This window comes from Callorhinus ursinus, unplaced genomic scaffold, assembly GCF_003265705.2.
Source record: "Callorhinus ursinus isolate GAN/ISIS: 27379988/994484 unplaced genomic scaffold, GSC_fseal_2.0 scaffold50, whole genome shotgun sequence".
NCBI lineage: Eukaryota > Metazoa > Chordata > Mammalia > Carnivora > Otariidae > Callorhinus > Callorhinus ursinus.
Genome location: NW_027397112.1, coordinates 9,562,426 through 9,586,679, shown reverse-complemented (window position 1 = coordinate 9,586,679; position 24,254 = coordinate 9,562,426). Strand labels below are relative to the sequence as shown.

The 24,254-nt window shown below is 44.0% G+C and overlaps 2 protein-coding genes and 1 pseudogene across 9 annotated transcripts in view; all 3 read left to right on the top strand.

Annotated features, from left to right (window-relative positions):
- EFCAB3 (EF-hand calcium binding domain 3) overlaps positions 1-5,956 on the top strand; it is a 306,183-nt gene extending 300,227 nt beyond the window's left edge. For all 8 annotated transcript variants that reach the window (XM_073883095.1, XM_073883094.1, XM_073883093.1 and 5 more), the window contains 2 exons: positions 2,274-2,396; positions 5,362-5,956. In XM_073883095.1, the coding sequence (XP_073739196.1) occupies positions 2,274-2,396; positions 5,362-5,688 (450 nt within the window). In that variant the 3' untranslated portion in view covers positions 5,689-5,956. The remainder of the gene's footprint in view (positions 1-2,273; positions 2,397-5,361) is intronic.
- Positions 5,957-10,934: 4,978 nt separating this feature from the next.
- Positions 10,935-24,254, top strand: METTL2A (methyltransferase 2A, tRNA N3-cytidine). The gene is made up of 9 exons (XM_025890065.2): positions 10,935-11,087; positions 11,287-11,378; positions 13,050-13,408; positions 15,602-15,651; positions 15,935-15,995; positions 18,414-18,553; positions 20,909-21,015; positions 22,430-22,495; positions 23,303-24,254. Exons 1-9 carry the CDS (start codon positions 10,978-10,980, stop codon positions 23,455-23,457), a joined length of 1,140 nt encoding a protein of 379 aa, XP_025745850.1. The 5' UTR covers positions 10,935-10,977; the 3' UTR covers positions 23,458-24,254.
- Positions 13,784-15,222, top strand: LOC112837662 (ATP synthase F(0) complex subunit C2, mitochondrial pseudogene; annotated as a pseudogene).

Here is a 24,254-nt window from a genome sequence, read left to right as displayed (position 1 = left end):
AATCATGGAACACTACATCAAAAACTAATGATGTAATGTATGGTGATTAACATAACAATAAAAAATTTAAAGAAAAGAAGAATTACTGGTTTGGGGAGTACTAATCAACAAGAACTAAAATACTATACACCACAGTGACACAGGAGATGAGGAGGGTGGTACTCAGATTTGAAGCTTCCTATATTTTGTTAAATTTATAATGAGTGTTAAAAATGTGAGGATAATCACTAAAATGAATCATGAATAATTTAATGAATAATCATTATAGTGAATAACTGTTGAACAGAAGGGGGAAGGACTAAGAAAAAAGAGAAAACATGGAATAATAGAAAGTGCGAAATAAAATAGGCAGAAAAATCCAAATATATCAATAATCACAATAAAAGATTAAAACATACTAGTTTAATTAAAAAGTATTAAAAAGAAAAAATAGACAATGGTTCATCTTTCAAGTCTAAAAAAAGGATACTGAGACTGATTTTTAATAATCTTCAGATATCTGTTCTTTAAAGGAGACACATCTAAAATACAACACAAAGTTTGAAAGTAAAAGGCCAGGAAAAGGTACATCAGACAAATACAAATCGGAGTGAGCTGGTATCAGTATATTAGTATGGGGAAAGTACAATTTAAGGAAAACGTAACTAAAGATAAAGATGCTATTTAATTATTTTTTTAAATTGTCAGGAAGATATATCTATCTTGAACCTGTATGCACCTAGCAAATTGACAGATAAGGTGACAATTCACAGAATTGTAAGGATCAACTTTAGACTTTTTTTTTGGCATTATGCATGCTAAAAAAGTGAATACACAAATCCATAATCACAGTGGGAGATATTTATCATGTATCTCTAGAAACTAAAAAAGCAGACCAAAGGGGGATAAAAAGGAAATCAGCTCATTTTACAAAAAACTGTACCTGTTAAGGAAGAGAGACATGGAACATGAAGAATCAGAATCTAGAAAAAGTTGTTTCGGGACAGGGGAACTTGAGCACATTAGTAGCCAGGAGGAAGGGCCCTTAGAGCTGTGGTTCTCAATCCGGGCTGCACAACAGAACCACCAAGGAGAGCTTTTAACTGCCCTGTGTCCAGTCCAGGCCACAGCCCTATCCAATTAAATCAGATATTGAGATGGGGCTTAGGCTTTGGTATTTTTAAAAGTTCTAACATGCAGCCAAAGCTGACAACCACTGGCCAAGGAAGACAAACTGAAGATGTAGGAGAGAGGCAGGACTGGGTACGTAATTTGTGGAGCCAAGGGCAAAATGGAAATATAGGGCCCCTTGTCCAAAAATTACTAAGAATTTAAAGACTGCAACAACAGAGCAATAAGCCAAATTCAGGGCCCTTCTGGTCCTATGGGATTGCACAAGTCACACACCGATGAAGCCAGCCAGGGAACAAGGAAAATCGAAGGGAAATGGTCCAGGAGGGGAATTAATAAAGATACAGGGGGGAGAGTTTGGTCTTGGAAATCAAAAAGAAACTCTCACATAGAAGAGGCAAAGAGGAAAAATCAGGCTACCCAATGGAGAGAAATCCTAAGGTGGAGAGAAGAGTGAAAAGAATTCATGTTAGCTAGTCCTGGAGAAATAATCATTAGCCGATCTGGTTTTCCAGCAGCCACTAAGAAGACAGCTCTGTAAGAGCTTAACTGTACCTGTTAAGGAAGAGAGACATGGAACATGTCTGTAAGAGAATTAACAGCACCCAGTGAAGGAAAGTAGGGTGAAGCAGTACTAACAGCCTGGATGAGACTGGGTACTACACATCTTCAAAGAAAGCAATCCACATATTTACATGATTTCCACCAGCATTGTTCAGCAGCCCAGGAACAGGGAAAATAGACAGCTGGTTCCCCAGTGGAAGTTTGGAAGTAATATAGGTTGTATTCTGTGGAGGGCACCTTCTTCACTTTTCAGTGCTTGGTGATGGCTTGGAAATTTGGGGGAGGATAGAGTTGGCTCTTCTCTACCCTCCAATATCCATTCCACATATAAACCATCTTCTGGTCTACACTTCTGAGTAGGCTTCATCATTATAAAAGAGAATTTGCTAAATGCTCAGTTACACATGGTGCTATACCAGGTGCCCCAAAACAATGGACAAGTGGCTTAGCAATAACCTTATAAATCACATACAAACCCCTTCCTGATACGACATATTTCTGTTTATTATGTCTTTGTTGTATATTTAACCCAAAATATATCACTAACCTTCTTTGTGTGTGTGTGTGTGTTCTTTGTGTGTGTGTGTGTGTGCATAAAGGCAGCAAATGTAAAGCCTATCGACCCAGTCTCAGGCTATCCAAGTGACATCCTAGCCATTGACCAAATACTCAAGAAAAAGCAGAATTGGACAGTGACGGATGCAACTGCTATTAAACAGCACGTGAGTATTCACTGTTGCATGCCTTCCCAGAACGCGTTGACCAGAATATTTTCTACTTCAATACTACAACCATCCCAAAGATATTTTTTCTGCTCTATGTCTTTAAAATAAGACAAGGTCATTTCTCATTTTTACCCATTGTGCTTCTTGCTCTGTGATCAAATGGATTCAAATGTTAACTGTTATAATTCATCCTGCTAATCACCCATGGAACCATACACAGCATCGTTTCTGGGACCTTCGTTTGTGTCATGCTGGAAATAGCAACTAATTAAAGCAGCAAACCAGCAGTCACAGTGAGCAGGTGTACTAAGGGAATCATGATGAGTGAAAGCATCTTGATTATAGCAGCTAAAAGAAGAAGAGTTTGAGTGCACTTCCTAGATGCCAGGCACGGTGCTCTAGAAGTACTCTACAAACATTAATTAATTTACCTATCACAACAGTCCTTCCGGATGGGTGCTGTTATCATTGTCATTTTATAAATATGCAAGAGAGGTTGACTTGTCTAAAGGCAGAAGTAATAGAGCCAGAATTATAAACATGAGCAGCTTGGCTCTAGCATCCACACTTTTAACTGCAACTCTATGCTGCCTATCTACTTTTGTGCCCCGACGTCTTAGCAACTTTTGTACTCCACAGAGACAGACTGAGGTGTATGTATTTCATGCTGCCTCCCTTCTGCATTTTTTTAATATTTTATTTATTTATTTATTTGAAAGAAAGAATGAGATAGAGAGAGTACATGAGACGGGGTAGGGTCAGAGGGAGAAGCAGACTCCCTGCTCAGCAGGGAGCCCGATGCGGGACTCGATCCCGGGACTCCAGGATCATGACCTGAGCCGAAGGCAGTCGCTTAACCAACTGAGCCACCCAGGCACCCTCCCTTCTGCATTTGACACTAGTGATCAAACTCTCCTTGGCATTTTCTCCTTCCTCGGCCTTTATAAATACCACATCTTGCAGCTCTGTGTCCCTTCCTCTCACTTCACTTTCCTGAATGTTCACCCCTTAAGTCTTGATATCTCCTTGTTTTCTAGTCCCATCCTACTGCCCTTCCCATTATATGCACTCATCCATTCATTTTTTTAGTAAGTATTTATACATTATTAATAAAGTTCTAGGATTAGGGGATGCCACGGGGGGTACATAGCTCCTGCCCTCCATGATCTTGAGCTTGGAGTGAGGGTGGAAGAGAAGAAAATATGCAGTAGTAATATACGGGAATAAATGAAACTGTAGGTCGTCAGTACTGCCTGCCACAGAGGAGTGGGCTCCCAACCTCTGTCTCATCATGGCACATATTCATGCTGGAGTAAATGGAGGCTGCTAATAGCCAGAGACCTCCAGTCTACAGCAGCAGCTGCCCCAAGGGCTAAGAAGCTTGAGAAGATCAGTAATGTGTCATACCTGTAACCCAGCAGAACATGGGGAATCTCTGTGTTAAGTGAAGGAAAAACTAGGGCAAGTATTCTTCAGACAATCTCAGTCTACCCTCCTTGTTTCAGCTGCCACCTATATCCTGATAACTCTTAAATTTGTCACTAGCCTAGACTTCTCTCCAGTACTTTTGACTTATCTCACTGCCTGATGAATATTTTTACCTGTCTCAGCATATCAAACTCTACATATCTAAACCAAACTCATCATCTGCATCAAACTGGCTCTTCCCTTGGGGATTCTTCTTGACATCGGGTGTTGATACCACTATCTACCCTGTCGATGAAACTAGAAGGCGAGGAATCATCCTAATTTATATATTGTCCTTACTCGTCACATCCACCTATGACCAACTGTGGCTACTCTTGTTCTCCTGAAGATTTTTCAAATCCATCCCCTTCATCCTACCACTACTGCCTTAACTGAGGCCCTCATTCGGTCTTGCCTGGACAACACCCTCCAACCTCCTACCCCTGCCTCACAGCTTCTCCCCTCCACCCATTCTCCACACAGCTGCTAATGATCTATTATGAAGGTATAGCTATATCCCTGTCCTGCTTGCAGATGAATCTTTCCCTCTCAACAATGGCAGGATTTCTCAACTATATTTTCTGCTCCACACACCGAGATTTGTCTCACTTCCATCAGAAATAGTGGCTTACAGGGGAGCCTGAGTGGCTCAGATGGTTAAACCTCTGCCTTTTGCTCAGGTCATGATCCCAGGGTCCTGGAATTGAGCCCCGCATTGGGCTCCCGGCTCAGCGGGGAGGCTGCTTCTCCCTCTCCCTCTGCTCTCCCCCTGCTCATTCTCTCTCTCTCCTTCTGTATCTCTGTGTCTCAGATAAATAAACAAAATCTTTTTAAAAAAATAAAAAAGAATGCTTAAAAAAAAAAGAAAAGAAATAGTGGCTTACTACAGATTGATTTTCACTGAGAAAAGGGCTCTCTCAGCCTCACTGAGATCAAGTCTAAGGGCCCCTACAGCAGACAACGTTTTGCTTGCCTTGCCTGCATCATTCCTTCCCTCTCACTTTCAAAACTCGACATTTTAGCACTACCAACATGTTTGTGCCTCCTACCAACTCCAGAGGCTTGTTACCTCTGCCTTTGTTTATGCTCTCTCTTTCCCTGCAACACCTTCCCATCACCACTGACTCCCTCAATCCGGTTAAATCCTCTAGGAACTACTCAGCATCTTCTCCCTCCCTGCCCTAGGCTGGAGTGAGTGCCATCCTTGGCACTCCTTTTATCTCCAGAGACTATCTCCATCCCACATTTCCTCCTTGGTTTAGTTTATTGTGTTTTTAATATTGTCATAAATGTCTTATCTCATTATTCCCAAATCATACATTTTGATTGTCCATCAGCTCCTAACTCACATGTCCTCAGGAGGTTCCACCCAATGGATAAACTCGGTGATTTTCACCTAGCCTGGGAATGTAACTCTTGGGATGTCTAGAATTGTGGTTCATAAGTCAAAGATATGTTAAGCTAACTACTGCAAATGTCTGTTCTCTCACTGCAGGTGAAGAGAGCTACTGATGCCTATAACTTGGGAATTGCCCTTGAGCACCGGAAAGACATGCTAAACCTCTGGCGGAAAATCCGAGGGGATCTGATTGGAGTAGACACTAAAAATGAGTCCTTTTATGACACCTTTTCTACTTATACGTGGTCCTGGAATGTTTGCCAAGAATTACTTTCGCCGAAGGACTTAAGGTTATGTGATGCCCACATGAAAAGGAATACCTTCCACAACTCTGTATTCTCTTCTTCCTCGGATATCAGTGAGTGTGACACAGAGACAGGAAGAAAAAGAAAACGGAAAGCTTTCAAAGGGTTTCGACAATGAAATTTCTACATTTTCTAAACAGCTCATTGCAAACTACTTTTTCATAGATATCAAAATTACGGTTTCTTGCTTTTGTCTAGTACATTCTTAGCCGCTGGAAATGTTGACATCTTTTGGATTCTGACCAGTAAAAAAGTTTAAGTCATAATGTGGTTTCCCTTTCCTAATTCTGAACGAGTAACTAGAGGCGATGCAGTTACCTTCCCAGGAAACGGCTGCGCTGTGCTGCCCCCACCTGGCTCAAAACTGCCTGGGCAGAAGGAGAAAAGCCGCAGGCAGGCACTTACCTCAACACAGGGCTGCCTCTCTGAGCCCCTATAGGGCTCTCCCAGCAATAAGCGTCTGAGTTTATGAGTTTAAGTGACATTGGGTTTTTGATTATTTGTAAAAGAGGCCAGAGGCAGCAGATGACAATGATCTTTCAGTTCCAGGGGATAATATCACCATCTCCCAGGGAATCTTGATTAAATTTGGGTGTTCCTAAGGCTCCTTAGTCACACGTCATAAGGCTGATCTCTTGAATCCCTCTTAAAAATAGTTGATCTCACCATTACACTTGTTGCTGTTGTTCTTTAGTGTATTTAATAAAGATGCACATGTATAACTGTGTTACAAGTTTGGGAGGTGTACTTTTTTATGGTGGAAAAATACGCATAAAATTTACTATTTTAACCCTGTTTAGGGATTATCATCCATTACATTTTTTTCCCTGTTAGAAAAAGGAAAAGACATGTTCCATATTGATGGAGACAGTGGCTTATAATATAAAATCGCACCATGCCAGAAAAAAGTAATGACAATAGTGAAGACTCCTAAAACTATTTAATGAAATGGACTTGAAGTAAATTTGTGTTAACCTTGAATATTCAAAACTGTCTAAATATATTTGCTGTTCTTTACAATATTGTGATGTTGAGAAAGAGAACCTTGGGGTACCTGGGTGCCTCGGTCAGTTGAGCGTCTGCCTTCAGCTCAGGTCGTGATCCCAGGGTTCTGGGATTGAGCCCCATGTCAGGCTCCCTGATCAGCGGGGAGTCTGCTTCTCCCTCTGCCTCTGCCCTTCCCCCTGTTTGTGTTTTCTCTTGCTCACTCTCTCTTGCTCGCTCTGTCTCTCTCAAATAAACAAGATCTTGGGATGTCTGGGTGGCTCAGTCGTTAAGCGTCTGCCTTTGGCTCAGGTCATGATCCCAGGGTCCTGGGATGGAGGCCAGCATCGGCGGCATCATCGGGCTCCTTGCTCAGCAGGGAGCCTGCTTCTCCCTCTGCCTACAGCTTCCCCTGCTTGTGCTCTCTCTCTCTCTCTCTCTCTCCACCCCCCCGCCCCGTCAAATAAATAACTAAAATATTTTCAAAAATAAATAAATAAAATCTTAAAAAAAAAAATCTTACAGACATGACCACGCTTCCTACCCAAAAAACAAGATCTATGGTTTGACAGATTTTTTTTTGGTATGGCTATGACTGTAATAGGCAATCTAAGAAATGTAATTTGGATGCCAAAATATTAAAATTCCTGGGATATTTTCTTGGATCAATTGGATAACAAGACAGAATATTTTTGAGTATATCTGTCCTGGAAAATCTAAAATGTATAGTAATACAGTCTATCAATCTGTCCCACACTGTGGTTGACAGTAGAAACTGGCATCTTGCAGATGAAATACAGTATAGCAACAGGTATTCAGCCATTCATTCAACAATTATTTATTGAGTTGCATAATGTGTGCTGGCCTGGGTTCTAGGACTTGGATATATAACAGTGAATGAACAGTAAAATGCCCTGACCTCACAGCTGAGTAATGCAGCTAATTATAACCACTGACTCAGTACTTTCACTTCTAGAAATTATTTCTAAAGAAGTAATCATGAATATACAAATGATTTAGTTATAAAGATGATTATCATGTTGGATTTTTAATAGTAAGAAACTTAAAGTAGCCTAAGTGTCCAGCAAATCATGATACAGCTCTATAAAACAATACCAGGGTCATTAAAACAATGTTAGAAAAGAACATTAAAGCAGAATAATGATATTCACAATCATTATCAACTTATAAAACAGGCTACAACTGCTCAGAGCCATGAGAAAACTTTACGGGGTTGTTCTAGAACCTAATTTTGATGGTAGTTGCACAAATATAGATTTTTATGAAAATGTATCAAACCATACACTTAAGATGGATGAATTTAATTGTATGTAAACTAAACCTCAATCAAGCTGTGAAAAAAAGGGCATAACGCAGTTTTGAAACTATTTTAATGTAAAAGTTACTTCTATAAGTCAATTAGAAAAAAAGACTGGAAACATATAAACCAAAGTGTTTAATGGATTAAATTAAGGATGGAATGGGGTAGTTTCTTTTTTTCTTTTGTCTAAATGTTCTACAATAAACACATTTATTTTGCAATAAGAAAAAAACCACGAAGTCTGTTTAAAGTTGTTAAACCAGCGTATTCAATTCTCTAGGGCTGCTGCATGTTCCGTGAAACAAATTAGGACACCCTTCCCCCACCTTTCAGTTCCAGAGCACATGCTTACACAGACCAGAATTTCCACTGATCGGAACTGAAAGAAAGGCATGAAATAATTAACTACCCATGTCCCAGGTTGACACCCAAGGCAGTAGTCCAGACTGAGAGTTGTTAACTTTTTCAGGCTTTGAACCCATGCCACCCAGCTAGAAAAGCTCTTGAAGCTCACCAGCAGAGGGACCCTTAGGTCCCCTGAAAAGTATTGCTGAAGATACAGTCCAATATATAGTCTGATACTACAAAGGACTCACAGCCATGTCTTCCAAATTTCTTCAGAAAAATGATTTTAGGTGCTTCAAAAGATGAAGAAAAATGAGTTGTACAGGTCAACCAAAGATAATTGTATAAAAATTAAGTTTAGGATACTTTTATCACATTTCATCAAAAGGGACCAAGTTGTTTGACATTTTCAATGACTAATTATTGGAACTAACATAATAAGTGACTTCAGGGGAAAACAGAGAGTGAGCTCTATGCAAGGAAATATGCGGTAGGACTGCTGATTAGGAGCATTAATAGTTTTTGGTGTGGGGAGAAAAAAGCATGCGGAAGAGAGAACAAGATGCCAAGAATAAATATAAACCAACCACTATATCAAACAACTGGCCTTGAGAAAAGATAAAAATCCTTGTACTTGTTTTTTGGAAAGGAGGTTTTGTTCAAAATGTTTCAAAAGACCGTGAGAATGGCAAACGTGTTTTCGAATAAAGTACAAGTTCTTTATTACCTTATTTTTTCGATTCACTCATGTATTTTTCTTTATGATTGAGGGTTTAAGGCTTGTTTCCATTTCTTTTCTGAGAAAGATACAGAATCTCTCATAGCTCCCTTCAGTTTTGCCTATGGAAAGAATGTTCAATGAAGTAAATGATTACTGGTTACCAGTGGGCTCTGTCTAGTACTGCACCACTTAAATAACTAATTAACCATTACCTGAACTCCTTCCAAATGGTAGTCCTTACTCGCCTGGAACTCTTCTCAACTAAACCTTATATCAACAGGATACTTCCTTCTAGATTATTTTGAGAATCAGTTTATAGTAATTATTGAAACAGAAATGTAAGGCTGAAAATGTATTAATATAACAAACTTTATGTGTTGTATTACAGTCCTGATTGTGTGAACAAGCTCAGGTATGGATAATTCCAAAAAGTACGTGGTTATAAATTATGTAATTATAGGGGCACCTGGGTGGCTCAGTGCGTTAAGCATCTGCCTTCGGATCAGTGGGATCCAGCGGACTAGAGCTCCCTGCTCGGTGGGGAGCCTGCTTCTCCCTCTGCTGCTCCCCCTTCTTGTGTGCTCTCTCTCTCTGACAAATTCTTAAAAAAAAAAAAAAAAACATAGTTTAAAAATTATATAATTAGGGCGCCTGGGTGGCTCAGTGGGTTAAGCGTCTGCCTTCGGCTCAGGTCATGATCCTGGAGTCCCAGGATCAAGTCCCGCATCGGGCTCCCTGCTCAGCGCGGAGTCTGCTTCTCCCTCTGACCCTCTTCCCTCTCGTGCTATCTCTCATTCTCTCTCTCAAATAAATAAATAAAATCTTAAAAATAAATAAAAATAAAAATTATATAATTATATAAATTAACCTCATGTTCTCAGAATTCATTCCATATCCCCCTACCCAGAAAAATAGTATTCTTTTATTCTTTTTCATAGCTTTTCACACTATGAAGAGCCCACTACAGAAGCTGGAAAACTGCTTATTTCCTCAGCCAGCTTGCTATCTTCCTCAAATTCTTCTGCCATCAGGTCTAAAGGGAACTAGGCACCTTAATTCTCAAAGTGATTCAAGATTTTTCCTGTCTTAAAACTTGAGGGAGGGCGCCTGGGTGGCTCAGTCGTTAAGCGTCTGCCTTTGGCTCAGGTCATGGTCCCAGGGTCCTGGGATCGAGTCCCGCACCGGGCTCCCCGCTAAGCAGGAAGCCTGCTTCTCCCTCTCCCACTCCCCCTGCTTGTGTTCCCTCTCTCGCTGTGTCTCTGTCAAAAAAAATAAATAAAATCTTAAAAAAAAAAAAAAAACTTGAGGGAAACTGGGAAACCTGTTAGACGACCCCAGTATAGAAAGGAGGCTGAAGCGTAATGTCTCCCACTTTTTTTTAAGATTAAAAAATATATATATTTATTCATTTGACAGAGATAGAGAGAGAGCATGAGCAGGGAGAGAGGCAGAAGCGGGCTCCCTGCTGAGCCAGGAGCCCGATGCTAGGACCCCCGGGATCATGACCTGAGTAGAAGGCAGACGCTTAACCATCTGAGCTACCCAGGAGCCCCTTTTTTAAGATTTTATTTATTTATTTGTGAGAAGGAGAGCATGAGCACAAGCAGGAGGGAGAGCAGCAGGCAGAAGCAGGCTCCATGAGGGACTCGAGCGGGGAGCTCCACGTGGGACTCGATCCCAAGACCCTGGGATCATGACCTGAGCCGAAGGCAGACGCTTAACTCACTGAGCCACCCAGGGATCCCTGTCTCCCACTTTCCTGCGGGCCTACACGGCCACCGGCGCCTTTTGCCGACAGAGGAAAAGCCAGCTCAGAGAAACTCTGTGGGCGAGCGCTCCTTACACGGAGAGCACTTCCCCAACTTAGGGACCGCCCCTATGGGGCGGAGCTCCAGCTCCAGCCCAGACTGGGGCTTCAGAACTGCCCCGCCCCTCCTTGCTCTTTTCCCGCCCGGACCCCGCGACTTCCGGAGGGGGAGTGGCCCCACAGGAAGTTTTCGCGTGTCGGAAAGGTAGGCATATCCGGCTCCGGTGTCATGGCCGGCCCCTATCCTGAGTGCGCTCCGGCTGCGGTCGGCGAGAAGAGGCAGCAGTTTGGAAGCAGGTTCCTGAACGATCCGGCGCGCGTCTTCCACCATAATGCCTGGTAACTGCCCTACCCCTCGTCCCGCCTGCGGCTTGTCCTCTGTCCCGCAGCCCCGTGCGCTCTGAGAAGCCCCTGACAGCCGACCACGAGTCGCGCTGCCCTGCTCGAGGCGCTCTCCTTCCACGGGAGAGGCTCTGCGTGGCCAGCGACGGAGCCTGCCGAACGTGAGGCCCCTAAGCTGCCCGTTTGATTTTCCCAGGGACAATGTGGAGTGGTCGGAAGAGCAGGCCGCCGCAGCGGAGAGGAAAGTCCGAGAGAACAGTACCCAGCGGGTGTGCCAGGAGAAGCAAGGTGCGCCTAGGTGGGCCCTCAGTGGTGTCAGCAGCCAGCGTACTACTGGACGCACTCTCCCGGAGAGGCCGGAGAACCTAGACCGCCAAGAGCCTTTGTTACTGGACTGATCCCGAATTCGGGGGTAGAACGGGAGGGGTGGGGCTGGGTTAGGATGGAAAAGGGCTTCACCCTAAAATCTTGTTAGGGCGAAGAGGGAGTTTGGGTTTTGGCTTTATTTGAGAGGGAATAACAGTATCTTGATATATTTCCTAGCGATTAATTTTTAGTACGTCGACTAGAGCCATCATACGACTGGCCTATGGTAACCGTTTGGTCACATGATCGACTTGGATGTTGTGCCTCGTCTATATGATTACCCTAGCTGAGGAAATGTCACTGAAGCTAGATTCTAACGATCAGATTCTAAATATTGTTGGGGGGGTAGCTAATGACTGGTGAATTTTGTGTCTTTCCTTGGCTATGGGGATTTTAGGGCTTCTGCCAAGGAAAGGAGGGTGAAGAGGAGTGTAGGTAAGTCTGGCCAAAGAAAAAGAGACCTCTTCTGGAGAGGTGGATGATTTTACTGCAGAATATCTCTAGATACTAATACTAGGACTAGCTGAGCCTGTGTGCTAGATGACAATTGAAAGTAGGACTAGAAATTGGGAGCGTAGTATCCCACAGTTCACTATAACAATAAGAAGATTCCAGTTACAAAGTATTCACCTTACATAGTTTGACAGAGACTAGATCAAAGCAAGTTAGAGTTGAAAGGGATTTTGAAAATCATATAGTCCAATATCCTCTTTTTACAGTTAAAGAAACTTGGACCACAGGACATTAAGTGCCTTACCCAGAGGTAAGCAGTTAGTTAGTAGGAATGGTGGAACTAAAATCCAATTTCTTAGATTTTTCTTTTCTTTTCTACTACAGTAGTCGAGGTCCTGTATCGGCAAAGAGCAGAAAACTGTAGTCTAGTACTGCCCACTGCCTTGATCACCTTAAACTGTAGTGGAAACAGTCTACCCTTCTTAAGTCTCCCCTGTCCTCTCTCATCGAAACTCTTCTCATCTGAAGACATTTTTCCCTCTTGTCAGCGTTTCTCCTTTCCCCCTTTGTCCCGTTTTTAGGATCTTTTAGTAGTATTGAATTCTTTCTTTGCTCCACATTCAATAAAGAACCACAGACAGAGGAGTATATTTAAGGAAGAGCTGCATGTGTCATTAACCATAGAGTTCACATAGGGAATGACTGAAGAACCTGGGACATTTCACCTGTAAAAGAGAAGATTTAGAGGGGAAAATAACTGCCCTTAAATACAAAAGAATTGTTCTGTATGGCCCTAAGAAATAGTAGGACTTTTTGACCAGAAGACAGATTTTTTTGCTTAATGTTAGAATTTTTTTTTCCTTAACGTTAGAATTTTCTAGTAGCTAAGAGCCACCTGAAGATGTGGGTGGAACCAGTAAGTTCCCTGGTCGGAGTTCCTCCCTAGAAGGACAAGACACAGAGGGGAGTTCAGGTAGGGTAGGTGGTAGGACTGCCAGATTTCCAGCTCTGAGATTATAGCTCTACTTGAGGATACTTTTAGTATAAAGTGACATTTGGTGAAGCAGGATGACATTTGACATTAGGGACACATAAAATATTGAGAGATTGAGAGTTTTTTTAATTCTTTAATATTTACAGTTGATTATGAAGTCAATGCCCACAAATACTGGAATGAGTTCTACAAAATCCACGAAAACAGGTTTTTCAAGGATAGACATTGGCTTTTCACTGAATTCCCAGAGTTGGCACCTAGCCCGGACCAAAATGACTTTAATGATTGGCTCTCAGAGAACAAGAGGAGTGAAGTACCTGAAGGTAGGAGCAAGGAGGACGGACCTGGTTTAAAGCTAGAAGAACAGCACACGTGTTCTTCAGATAGCCTTGGACGTAAAACACAGGTGCCTCCTGTAGAAGGAGATGTAACTCGGAAACTCAACCGCCTGGAAATCTGTGCTGATGAGTTCCCTGGATCCTCAGCCACCTACAGAATACTCGAGGTAACCCCCCTCTGTTGTCCTGAGAGTGGGGTTAACGGGGCTGTTTTATTGTACACATGGGTGGCACCGAGAGGCTGACCGCAGAAGTGATTCTGTCTGAAGAAGCTGACTAGACTTGACTCTTATGTTGGCCTAGAAACACCTCCATTTTTTTTTTAAAGGGTTCTTTTTTTTTTTTTAATTTTATTTATTTATTTCAGAGAGAGAGAGAATGAGAGATAGAAAGCACGAGAGGGAAGAGGGTCAGAGGGAGAAGCAGACTCCCCGCCAAGCAGGGAGCCCGATGCGGGACTCGATCCCGGGACTCCAGGATCATGACCTGAGCCGAAGGCAGTCGCCTAACCAACTGAGCCACCCAGGCGCCCCAGAAACACCTCCATTTTTGAACTAATGACATGTCCTAAATTCAGACCAGATAATTTGGTGGTTGTGGCAAAGAAAGATCACCTGAGGGTGCTACCTGGGGACATCCTATCGCATCTGCACATTGTAGCATCTGCTGTACCTGCTGCCTGGAAGAGTCCCAAGTCACAAGACAAATTCTTTGACTTCTCTTGTAACATAAGATGGGGGAGGGGGGGTTAGTCGCGATGGGGCCTGCTTCTCAGGCATAGGAGAGTTCTTGTCTTCCTAGTTGGGGCGGTGTTGTGGGGGCAAGACTACCCCTGGAAACGTGCCTAGGTGGGTACCGTACTGCAGATTTAGAGGCGGTGACTACGCTCCGCTGGAAGCTAATTAGCCTTGCGGTTGAGTACTCCAGCCTGACCTTGTTACTAGTCCTTTCCCCTCCCCAAGCAGAAGGGGACTTCTGCCTCTCTGTCTGCCTCATAGTAGTTATGAGAATGACATATATTGAGATAATGATGTAAAATGGCTAAAAACAGTGCCTGGCATGTAGTAAGCCCTTAGTAAATGGTCACTGTCTTTTTTGGGTTTGGGGATTTTTTTTTTATTTTGTTTTTAAAGATTTCATTTATCTATTTTAGGGGGAGCACGTGTGTGAGAGCAGGGGGAGGAGCAGAGGGATAGGGAAAGGGAGGTAATCTCTAGCAAACTCTGCACTGAGCACAGAGCCTGACGCAGAGCTTGATCCCTTGACCCTGAGATCATGACCTGAGCCGAAACCAAGAGTCAGACACCCAGCCCCAAAGGGTCACTGTTATTAGCACACCCAGCAGCATGTTTAGGACAGTGTAATCCATGGTCCCCTTTCCATGAATTTTTCTGCTTAATCTGAGAAACAGGTTTCCAATAATGATACAGTGCAGTTCAGTAAGAGAACATTTCATCTGCCCTCTCTGTCTTCTTTGCACGGGAGCAGCTCTCCTGCTACAGCCCCTCATACCCTGAAAATAAATGTACACCTGTGCAGAGTTCGTCTCCACCCCCTTCTTGGTCAGGAGCACCTCTCAGCTGTTGAACCAATCACCGCAGCGGTGCTAAAACCACCGGAGACATGACAGATGGGAGCCTCAGCAGCTTGGCAGCCCCACATCCCCTCACCTCACTTATTACTAGCTACAGCTTCTGAACCAGTCCCATTTCAAGGGACATTGACACAGCCAAGTTCATTGGGGTTGGGGCTGCCGCGGTCGGGGTGGCTGGCTTTGGGACTGGAATTGGGACTGTGTTTGGGAGCCTCATCACTGGTCATGCCAGGAATCCCCCCTCTCTGAAGCAACAACTCTTCTATGCCATTCTGGGCTTTGCTCTCTCAGAGGCCATGGGGCTCTTTTGGCTGATGGTGGCCTTTCTCATCCTCTTCGTCATGGGCAGGAACTGTCTCCACCTCCTATAGGCCTTTCTCCCATGTCTCTTCTACCCTGTATGTTCCCTTTCCTATACCTCCTCAGGCAGCCTAGGGAAAGTGGTTGGCAAGTACTGTATTAATGAGAAAAAAAATATATCATCTATAGGACCATTTGCTAAAACTCAAAAAGTAAAAGCAATCCATGCCCTTTTTTCCACACCAGCTCCCTTCTGCTGTCGAGAGCCCATGCTCTTGTCTGTTACGGCTACCTCTTTTAGACTTCCTGAGGTCAAGGTTGGGGAATGTCGTGGCTACTATTTAGCTCTGGTCACTGCACCTTCCCTACTAATACAATTAAGCAAGATTATTGTTGATTATTTATCTAGCCCTAGGGAATTAATTCCTTGAAAGTCCTGTAACTAAAAGTTCGTTTTTGTCCGCAGGTTGGTTGTGGTGTGGGAAACACAGTCTTTCCGATTTTACAAACTAACAAGTAAGTGTGTTGTAAAGTTTAACTATAGGATAGCAAAGAGGAGAAAGGGGTGTGTTGTTTCTCAAAACTTCAGCAGACCGGTAATAATGGTTATTGGGAACTGTGGGTGACAAGATGTCGATTTCTTTGTTATCTTTGTCATCAGGAAAATTGGTGAGCTTCAAAACCTGTTCCACTGCCAATATATGGGACCTTTGATATTTTAAGTCTGCCACACAAAGGAGAACAGATATAATTCAGTTTACAGTCTTAATTGTTCGACTCTTTTTTCTGCCCATTTCAGTGATCCGGGACTCTTTGTTTACTGTTGTGATTTTTCCACCACAGCTGTAGAACTGGTCCAGGTAAGTGCATTGGGTCCTATCTGTAATTTCCACTGATTAAAGGGGAAAGGGTCTCCTAAAAATCAAGGTCTCTAGCAAATTCCTGTTTTTTTGTTTTTTTGGTTTTTTTTAAAGATTTTTTATTTATTTATTTGAGAGGGAGAGAATGAGAGACAGAGAGCACAAGAGGGAAGAGGGTCAGAGGGAGAAGCAGACTTCCTGCTGAGCAGGGAGCCCGATGTGGGACTCGATCCCGGGACTCCAGGATCATGACCTGAGCCGAAGGCAGTCGCTTAACCAACTGAGCCACCCAGGCGCCCCATCTAGCAAATTCCTGTTACTCGTATGTGGTCTGAAAGTAAAAGACTTGCTGGAACAGCCCGAGTAGAGGAAAGAACCAAGCATGAATGGGGAACCTGTCACTGGCCAGTTGTGGAACTTTGGGCCAGTCTCCTGACGTCTCCAAACATAGGTTTTAAGGATTAAAATGAGAAGATTGTTTCTAGTCAGGGTTCTTTGAGTTACAAGTCACAGACACACCCAGACAAACTCATTCAGTGAAAGAAGGTCATAGAACCCAAAGGCATAAAGTGTAGCCAAGGCACTCAGCCCCGAAAAGGTGGCAGATGCCAAGGCCTATTGGCTCCTGGTAAGCTGCTTCCACTCCTTCCTCTTCCTGTCACAGTACCTCCCTCAAGCTCATGGTTTCCTATCTCGCATAGCCCAGAGCCGTTTGCCCTTTGTTTTCCTCTTTACAGACCAGCTTTCTGTAATGGGTTTGTCACATGATGCCAACGTGCTTGCCCCCTTACGTGTCCACCCTGTTCAGGTGTTCTCAGAACCTCACCAGAATGACTTGTCCTGATTCCAGAGTCCCCAGAAAGAGTCTGGTTGACCCGGCCCAGCTGATAATCTACTTGCCCTGTTTGAATTAGCTGTGGCCAATGAGGAACAAAGTCACATTTTTGGAGAAGAGAGATACAGAAAGAGAAATTACCCTAAAATGTGTCAGTTATGGTCATGTCTACTGCTGCTAGCACAGGAGATCTGGAATTGGTGGTTTGTGTCTTTCTGGAGTGAGTTACTTTTATGGATGTAGACCAGGTGAATATTGAGCTTATCTTTAGTTAATTTATTCTTTTCTTTGGTTAATTTTATGATAATAAAATATAAAGTTAAATTTTCCACATCTAATATGTTTTCCTGGAGAATTCTGTGATTGGTGTAATATGCTATACTTGGTTTGGGAGTTGTTTTAAATCATGATTTTAAATGTCAGTATGTTTTCTCTCTCCTGATGAGATTTTTCTTTTTCCTTGTGGTCGTTTACCTTCCTGATCACTTTCCAGGCCTCAAATCTAACTTTATGCATCAGAGTGAAGAATAAAAGTAGAAGAATCAAGAACATTCCTTTTTTTTTTTTAAGAGAGGGCGAGTGTGAGTGTGAGAGGGGGCTGGGGGGGGCACGGGGGGCAGAGGAAGAGAGAATCCTAAGCAGGCACCCTGCCCAGCATGGAGCCCAACACGGGGCTTGATCTCACAATCCTGAGATAATGACCTGAGCTGAAATCAAGAGTCAGATGTTTCACTAACTGAGCCATCCAGGCGCCCCCCTCACATTCATTTTACTTTTAAGAAAAACTTTTTAATTTTTTTTTTTTTAATTTAAGTAAGTTCTACCCTCAACATGGGGCTTGAACTCATGACTCTGAGATCAAGAGTCACGGGCTCTACTGACTGAGCCAGCCAGGCACCTTCAAAACATTCCGTTTTAGGGCGCCTGGGTGGCTCAGTTGGTTAAGCGACTGCCTTCGGCTCAGGTCACGATCCGGGAGTCCCGGGATCGAGTCCCGCATCGGGCTCCCTGCTCAGCAGGGAGTCTGCTTCTCCCTCTGACCCTCTTCCCTCTCGTGCTTTCTATCTCTCATTCTCTCTCTCTCAAATAAATAAATAAAATCTTAAAAAAAAAAAAAAACATTCCGTTTTAAAAGTACCAGTTGGCGGGGCGCCTGGGTGGCTCAGTGGGTTAAGCGTCTGCCTTCAGCTCAGGTCACAGTCGCAGGGTCCCGGGCTTGAGCTCCACGGCAGGCTCCCTGCTCAGCGGGGAGCAGGGAGCCTGCTTCTCCTTCTCCCTCTGCCCCCTTCCCTGCTCATGCTCTCTCTCGTGCGCGCGTGCGCTCTCTCTCTCTCTCAAATAAATGAATAAAATCTTTAAAAAAAAAAAAGGTTAAAAAATAAATAAGTAAAAATACCAATTGGATTCCACAGGCTCGTCCCTGGAATTGTTGGACGTTCTCAGGCTTTGAGTAAGAAGGCGTGCGTCCTGATTAGAGCGATAGCCCTCAGCAGCAGGAGCAGCGGTTACATTTCAAGCAAGATTAGCTTTCCTCCAGGCTGTGTGAACATTTTCTAACCTATGTGTCTCTCAACTGTCGGCAGACAAATTCAGCATACGATCCTTGTCGGTGCTTTGCCTTTGTCCATGATCTGTGTGATGAAGATACGAGTTACCCAGTGCCCGGGGAGAGCCTCGACATCATCATCCTCATATTTGTTCTTTCGGCCGTTGTTCCAGACAAGTAAGTTTTAGGTCCCCTAGCCAGTAGTGTCACAGAACAAAGCTTGGGTCAGGAACCTTGATACCAGGGTTGGACCCTAAGTAAGCAGGATTATCTGATAGGCCGGGAAAAGCCATTCTTTCAAAGTGATACAAGTGTCTCAACCCTTTTCCTAATAAACCTGTTTGTCTCTAAACCTCTGCCTGTTGGCTACAGCGGTTGGTTCTTCTTTTTTTTTTTTAAAGATTTTATTATTATTTGACAGAGAGAGACACAGCAGGAGCGGGAACACAGCAGGGGGAGTGGGAGAGGGAGAAGCAGGCTTCCCGCTGAGCAGGGAGCCCGATGCAGGGCTCGATCCCAGGACCCTGGGATCATGACCTGAGCCCAAGGCAGACGCTTAACGACTGAGCCACTCAGGTGCCCCAGCGGTTGGTTCTTCTTTTCGGTGCCATGGTTGAACATCCACAGGGGATGGGAGAGCAGTGTTACTGGGTGTGGGGGGACCCCTGCTGATAATCGCAGCCCGCTGTTTTAGAGCCCCCCTCTGTTTAGAGCCCCAGCCCCCTCATAGGGCTTTTTAGTTTACTTTAAGATGTCATTTTTAAGGGACACCTGGGTGGCTCAGTCGGTTAAGCAACTGCCTTTGGCTCAGGTCATGATCCCGGGGTCCTGGGATCGAGCCCCACATCAGGCTTCCTGCTCAGCGGGGAGTCTGCTTCTCCCTCTGCCTTCCCCCTCCGCCGCCCCAATCCTGCTTGTGCTGTCTCTTGCTCACACTCTTCCTCAAATAAATAAAATCTTTAAAAAAATAAATAAACCTCTAAGATGTTATTTTTAAGTAATCTGTACGCCCAACGTAGGGCTCAAACCCACAACCCTGAGATCAAGAGCCACACACTCTACCAGCTGAGCCAGCCAGGCACCCCTCATTGGGCTTTTTAAATGCTTTTGGTAAACCAGCCTTACTAACAACACAGAATTTATAGTGAAGCTTAACTCGGGTGTTCCTTTATGTTTAAGTTCTTTGGAAAACTGCAGTACAGGGGAATTCCATAAAATACATAAAATTCCATAAAATCCAGTTTAGGTGCCGAACCTTGCGAGATACTGGTAAGGTTCTTAGACGTGGGCAGCCAGCTGTCCGGATGAGGTACTGTCCTCAGGAAGCAGCATCCTCCAGAGACCCAGAGGAGCGAGCGACTGTCTCCGTCCCATGTTTCCTTGAGAAGAGCACTGAGTCATCTGACCTGACAGGGAGGGATATTGTGAGCGTGCAGAAAGGCAGGTGCAAGACAGCCCCAAAAGCCAGGCATGGTTTAAACATTCATAACTGCAGGGGAACCTGGGTGGCTCAGTCGTTAAGCATCTGCCTTCGGCTCAGGTCATGGTCCCAGGGTCCTGGGATCAAGCCCCACATCGGGCTCCCTGCTCAGCGGGAGTCTGCTTCTCCCACTCCCTCTGTGTTCCTTCTCTGGCTGTGTCTCCCTCTGTCAAATAAATAAATAAAATCTTTTAAACAAATAAAAAAATAAACATTCGTAACTGCAGAAGTCTCGGGGCACCTGGTTGGCTCAGTCAGTAGACCATGTGACTCTTGATCTCAGGGTCGTGAGTTCAAGCACCACATTGGGGGTAGAGTTTGATTAATAGATAAAATATCAGTGGAAGTTTAAATGCTACAAACTTAAAAACTGACGTGGACTGAAATAAAACACTAAAATTAAAAACTATTTATTCAGTATTCAAGTAGACTTTGTAGCATTGATACTTCCAAGGTTAGCATAGGCGAAACCAGCACTAAGCCTGCGTGTGGGAAGTGCAGTCAGAAGGTAAAGCGCTCTGCCTGGGGCACTCATTTGCATTCTGACTCACCATGTAAACTGTTAAGTGCTTGAGGTTTCATCTTCATTTAACAAATGGAAAGGTACAGTCTCTGCCTTCAGAGCTCTCAGGTCTAGGGGCAGGCGGATGAGTCAGCTAACTAGTAGTCCTCACTGCAGGTTTTCAGGGCTGTGCTCCGAGAGCCCCAGGGGCACAGGACAGGGGTGGCTTCCCCAAGAGGCCGTCCCAGGAGGAGTAGGAAGTAAGCCAGACGCAGAGTATTTAAGTGGAGCCCTCGGGCGGAAGCGGATTATCCTCAGGCCTCTTCCTGGTGAAGGGAGTGGGTCAAAGACACGGTCATGAGCAGACAGCAGAAGCACCTGAGAAGCTTGGGTGTGTGCTCCCATTCTCACTGAAGCAAGAGCAGAGGAGCCGAGATGTCAGGGTTCGTGTGTCAAGGTTAGGAAGTCCACTGGCTTTTCCGGGCATGCTATAAGGAAAAGGAATCCTGTCCTTAAGGAGACCTGATCTTCATTCTGTGTTGCCCCGCAGGATGCAGAAAGCTATCAACAGGCTGAGCAGGCTTCTAAAGCCCGGAGGGATGATGCTTCTGCGAGATTATGGCCGCTACGACATGGCTCAGCTTCGGTTTAAAAAAGGTATTTTGCTACTATTACCAAAGCAACAGTTTTGCCATCAGAATAGACCTAGAAGTCAGTGAAATCAAATAGAAACTCTAGAATTATAGCTCCATATATAAAGTTACTTAACACATGACAAGAACGGTATGTTTTTGAAGATTTGTATAATCTAGGTATTTGGGAGATCTTTTAACCAAGACAGCTACTTTTAGAATAGCTACCTTGGGGAAAAGATTTGATTACATAAGGAATTTTAAATGTGGCATGGCAAAAGATGCCATTAAAAAATTGAAAGACAAATAATTTCAGTGCCTAGAACAGATAAAGACTCAATTATTATCTCTGCTTTTCAAGGGCCTGTTGGCAAATTGATAAGGAGATCAGCAACCCACCCAAAAAACAGGGAAGGAAAATTTTAGAGTTGATTCACAGAAGGGCAAATCCAAATGGCCAAAAACAAACTTCAAGGTAACAAAACTATAGTGAGAGAACTACTTCTTAAACCTACCGCTGGCCATTTCAAAGAAGGAGATCCACTTCTCCATTACTGGTAGAAATAACAACTTGTTAATGGTGTTTGGGTTTTTGGGTTTTGTTTTTTTTTTTTTAAGCACAGTGGTGTTATCTACTCAGTCTAACAGTCCTTTGGGGAACTACTCAAGAACTAGCATGTAATGTGTGTGTAGGCAAAAGCTTCGAAACAAAGTGAATGCCTCTGGGGAGGGGAGCATTGTGCCTGCCGCATGAGGTGGGCCCCAGACCGGCGGTCCTGGCGGGGTTTCCGTTCTGCGTTCCCAGATGAGAAAAGCAAGTGTGCAGGTGACTGTTTTAAACTTGATCGCACATACAGGAGTGGCTGGGGAGAAATAAGCAAAGTAAAGCAAGTAAGATTATATTGACATTCCAAAGGTGCAGGATCACCTACCAGGTTGATAAATTGACATTAGGTCAGAGGGCTTGGCAGCTGAGGGGAGAGCATGCATGATAAAAACAGCACGCGGGTTGTATTTATGAGTGTGTGTGGACACGTGGCGAGACGTGGGAAATGGTCCCAGTGGCTCAGGTTTCCCTCCCTTCAACGTAGCTATGGTCCCTGGCTTTTGTTTATTTATTTTTGTTTTACAAAGAGTATGTGGTATTTATTGAATGAGGGAGGAGGGAAACACTGTTTGCAACAGGAAACAGCTCTAGAACAGAGGGCTGAGGATCGCCCGTGTGATTGAACACTGTGGTTGATGGCGCCCCCGGCACTGCTCATTCCAAAGCACTGTTCCTTCATAGCAGCGAAACTGCCGATTCCTGCAAGGTGCCCAGAGTAACCAAGGCTTCTGTTCTCTGCCCAAGAAATCGGTATCACGATGCACATTTGATTGGCAGTGAAATTCAAAGAAGTGCTTTAAAGTTTCTCTGATTTTATCACATCGCTCCACAGGTCAGTGTCTGTCTGAAAATTTCTACGTGAGAGGTGACGGTACTAGAGTTTACTTCTTCACACAAGGTATGAAAACGTTCATCTTTGCGTACGCCAGTAGTCCCCCAAACACCAGCTCAGACATTGCTCCGTGTACTCTCAGAAGTAAGACTGTTGGGCCCTCCCACCCATGGCAGCCTTCGCCACCCTGCGCTCGGCTGCCCGGAACCCGTTCGCTGTTCTGCAAACAGGCTCCGCTTAACAGGAGCCTTCAGCCCTCTGCATGGCCCTCCTGCGGTCTGCTCTTCCTCCCAATCCCTTTGTCCAAAACAGGAGACCTGCCCCATTTTGCGGGACTTCAGTGCAACTGGCGTCACCCTGCAGGCTGGGTCACCCCCTAGGGGCCCCGGAGCCAGGCCCGTGCTCCCTGGCTCCAGCTGTAACCCAGAATGGCTCTCCTCTGCGGCCGGCCCTGCCCATGTGCCCACTGCCATTCCCGGACCCTTTATTCTGTCACATACTTTTTTGAGCCTCTGGTGAAAATGGAGGAATCTCTCCCCTAAAAAAGTGGCTTTGACATTACATTTATGTAGATTTTTGCATGTAATCTTAAGGTGTCCGTAAAGCCCTTCTTGAAAATTCCTCCCCGTCAGCCAACTCTTTGGGTCTCCCTCGGGATACCATCCTGCCCTTCCCAGACAGTTCGGCTTCCCCCATTTAAATGTGAACTTGCTGTTACCAAACTGCTACTGCACTTATAAATAAACAGCGCGGCTCAAGCCATTTAAAATATATAAATAAAAACAGTCTCACGGAGCCCCACTAAACATAGGAAGTGGTAGATAATGTTTTTTCCTCAGCGGAAAATATATAAACGTCTCTTTTCCAAACCAGAGGAGATGGATACGCTTTTCACTACTGCTGGACTGGAAAAGGTTCAAAACCTGGTGGATCGCCGATTGCAAGTGAACCGGGGGAAACAGCTGACAATGTACCGGGTTTGGATTCAATGCAAATATCGCAAGCCTCCTCTGTCTGGTGCTGGCTGAGAGGCACCTGCTCCTGATGGGATAGGAGTTCATTGGAGTTTTTTAAAAAAGAACATATGCAAATGGTGTCTTGATCTTGGAAAGTTCAAGGATTCAGACTTGTACCTTGAACCTAGGACAGATTGCTTTTTATCAAGATTTTAATAATTGTCCTTCATATTTGTGAAGGCCTTTAATATATACTTTCCTCAAGTTTGTTTTGTTTTTTGTTTTTTTTTTTAAGTAGGCTCCATGCCCAGCATGGAGCCCAGTGCCGGGCTTGAACTCAATGACCCTGAGATTAAGACCTCAACTGAGTTCAAGAGTTGGACGCTTAACCAACTGAACCACCTAGGCACCCCATCCTCTGGTTTCTTTCTTTCTTTGAGATCTCAAAGAATCTTTCTTGCCACTTTGTAATTTATCATAACTGAAATGGTCATGGGAATCATGAATTTAAAGACATCAAGAATTTATTATATATGAATTGAAGAAATCAAGAAAGTATTATATATTAAAGTGTCATTTGAGTTGCATTAAATTATTTCAGAGTTCAAATACCTAGGCTAGGCAGTTGATACATACAAAGGTGAATACAAATTTTGTTCAGCAAGAAGCACATCAAGAAGAATCACCTTTCTTTGAATGTTTACCTGATTCAAAAACACTGCTTTAAGGAGCATCAAAACGAGTCCTTGTTGTGTATTTATTTGGTCATGGTCTCCACTTAACCTCAGTTCTGTGCAATTTTAAGCACTGTTTTCCCTCTAAGTAACCTCTTTCTAAAAAATTAAAAGGATCTTGACTTTTTAGCAAAA

Coding starts and splice junctions, on each gene's coding strand:
- METTL2A (XM_025890065.2), top strand. CDS start 10,978: ATGGCCGGCCCCTATCCTGAGTGCGCTCCGGCTGCGGTCGGCGAGAAG. Junction 11,088..11,286: donor GTCTTCCACCATAATGCCTG/GTAACTGCCCTA, acceptor TGATTTTCCCAG/GGACAATGTGGAGTGGTCGG. Junction 13,409..15,601: donor CCACCTACAGAATACTCGAG/GTAACCCCCCTC, acceptor TTTTGTCCGCAG/GTTGGTTGTGGTGTGGGAAA.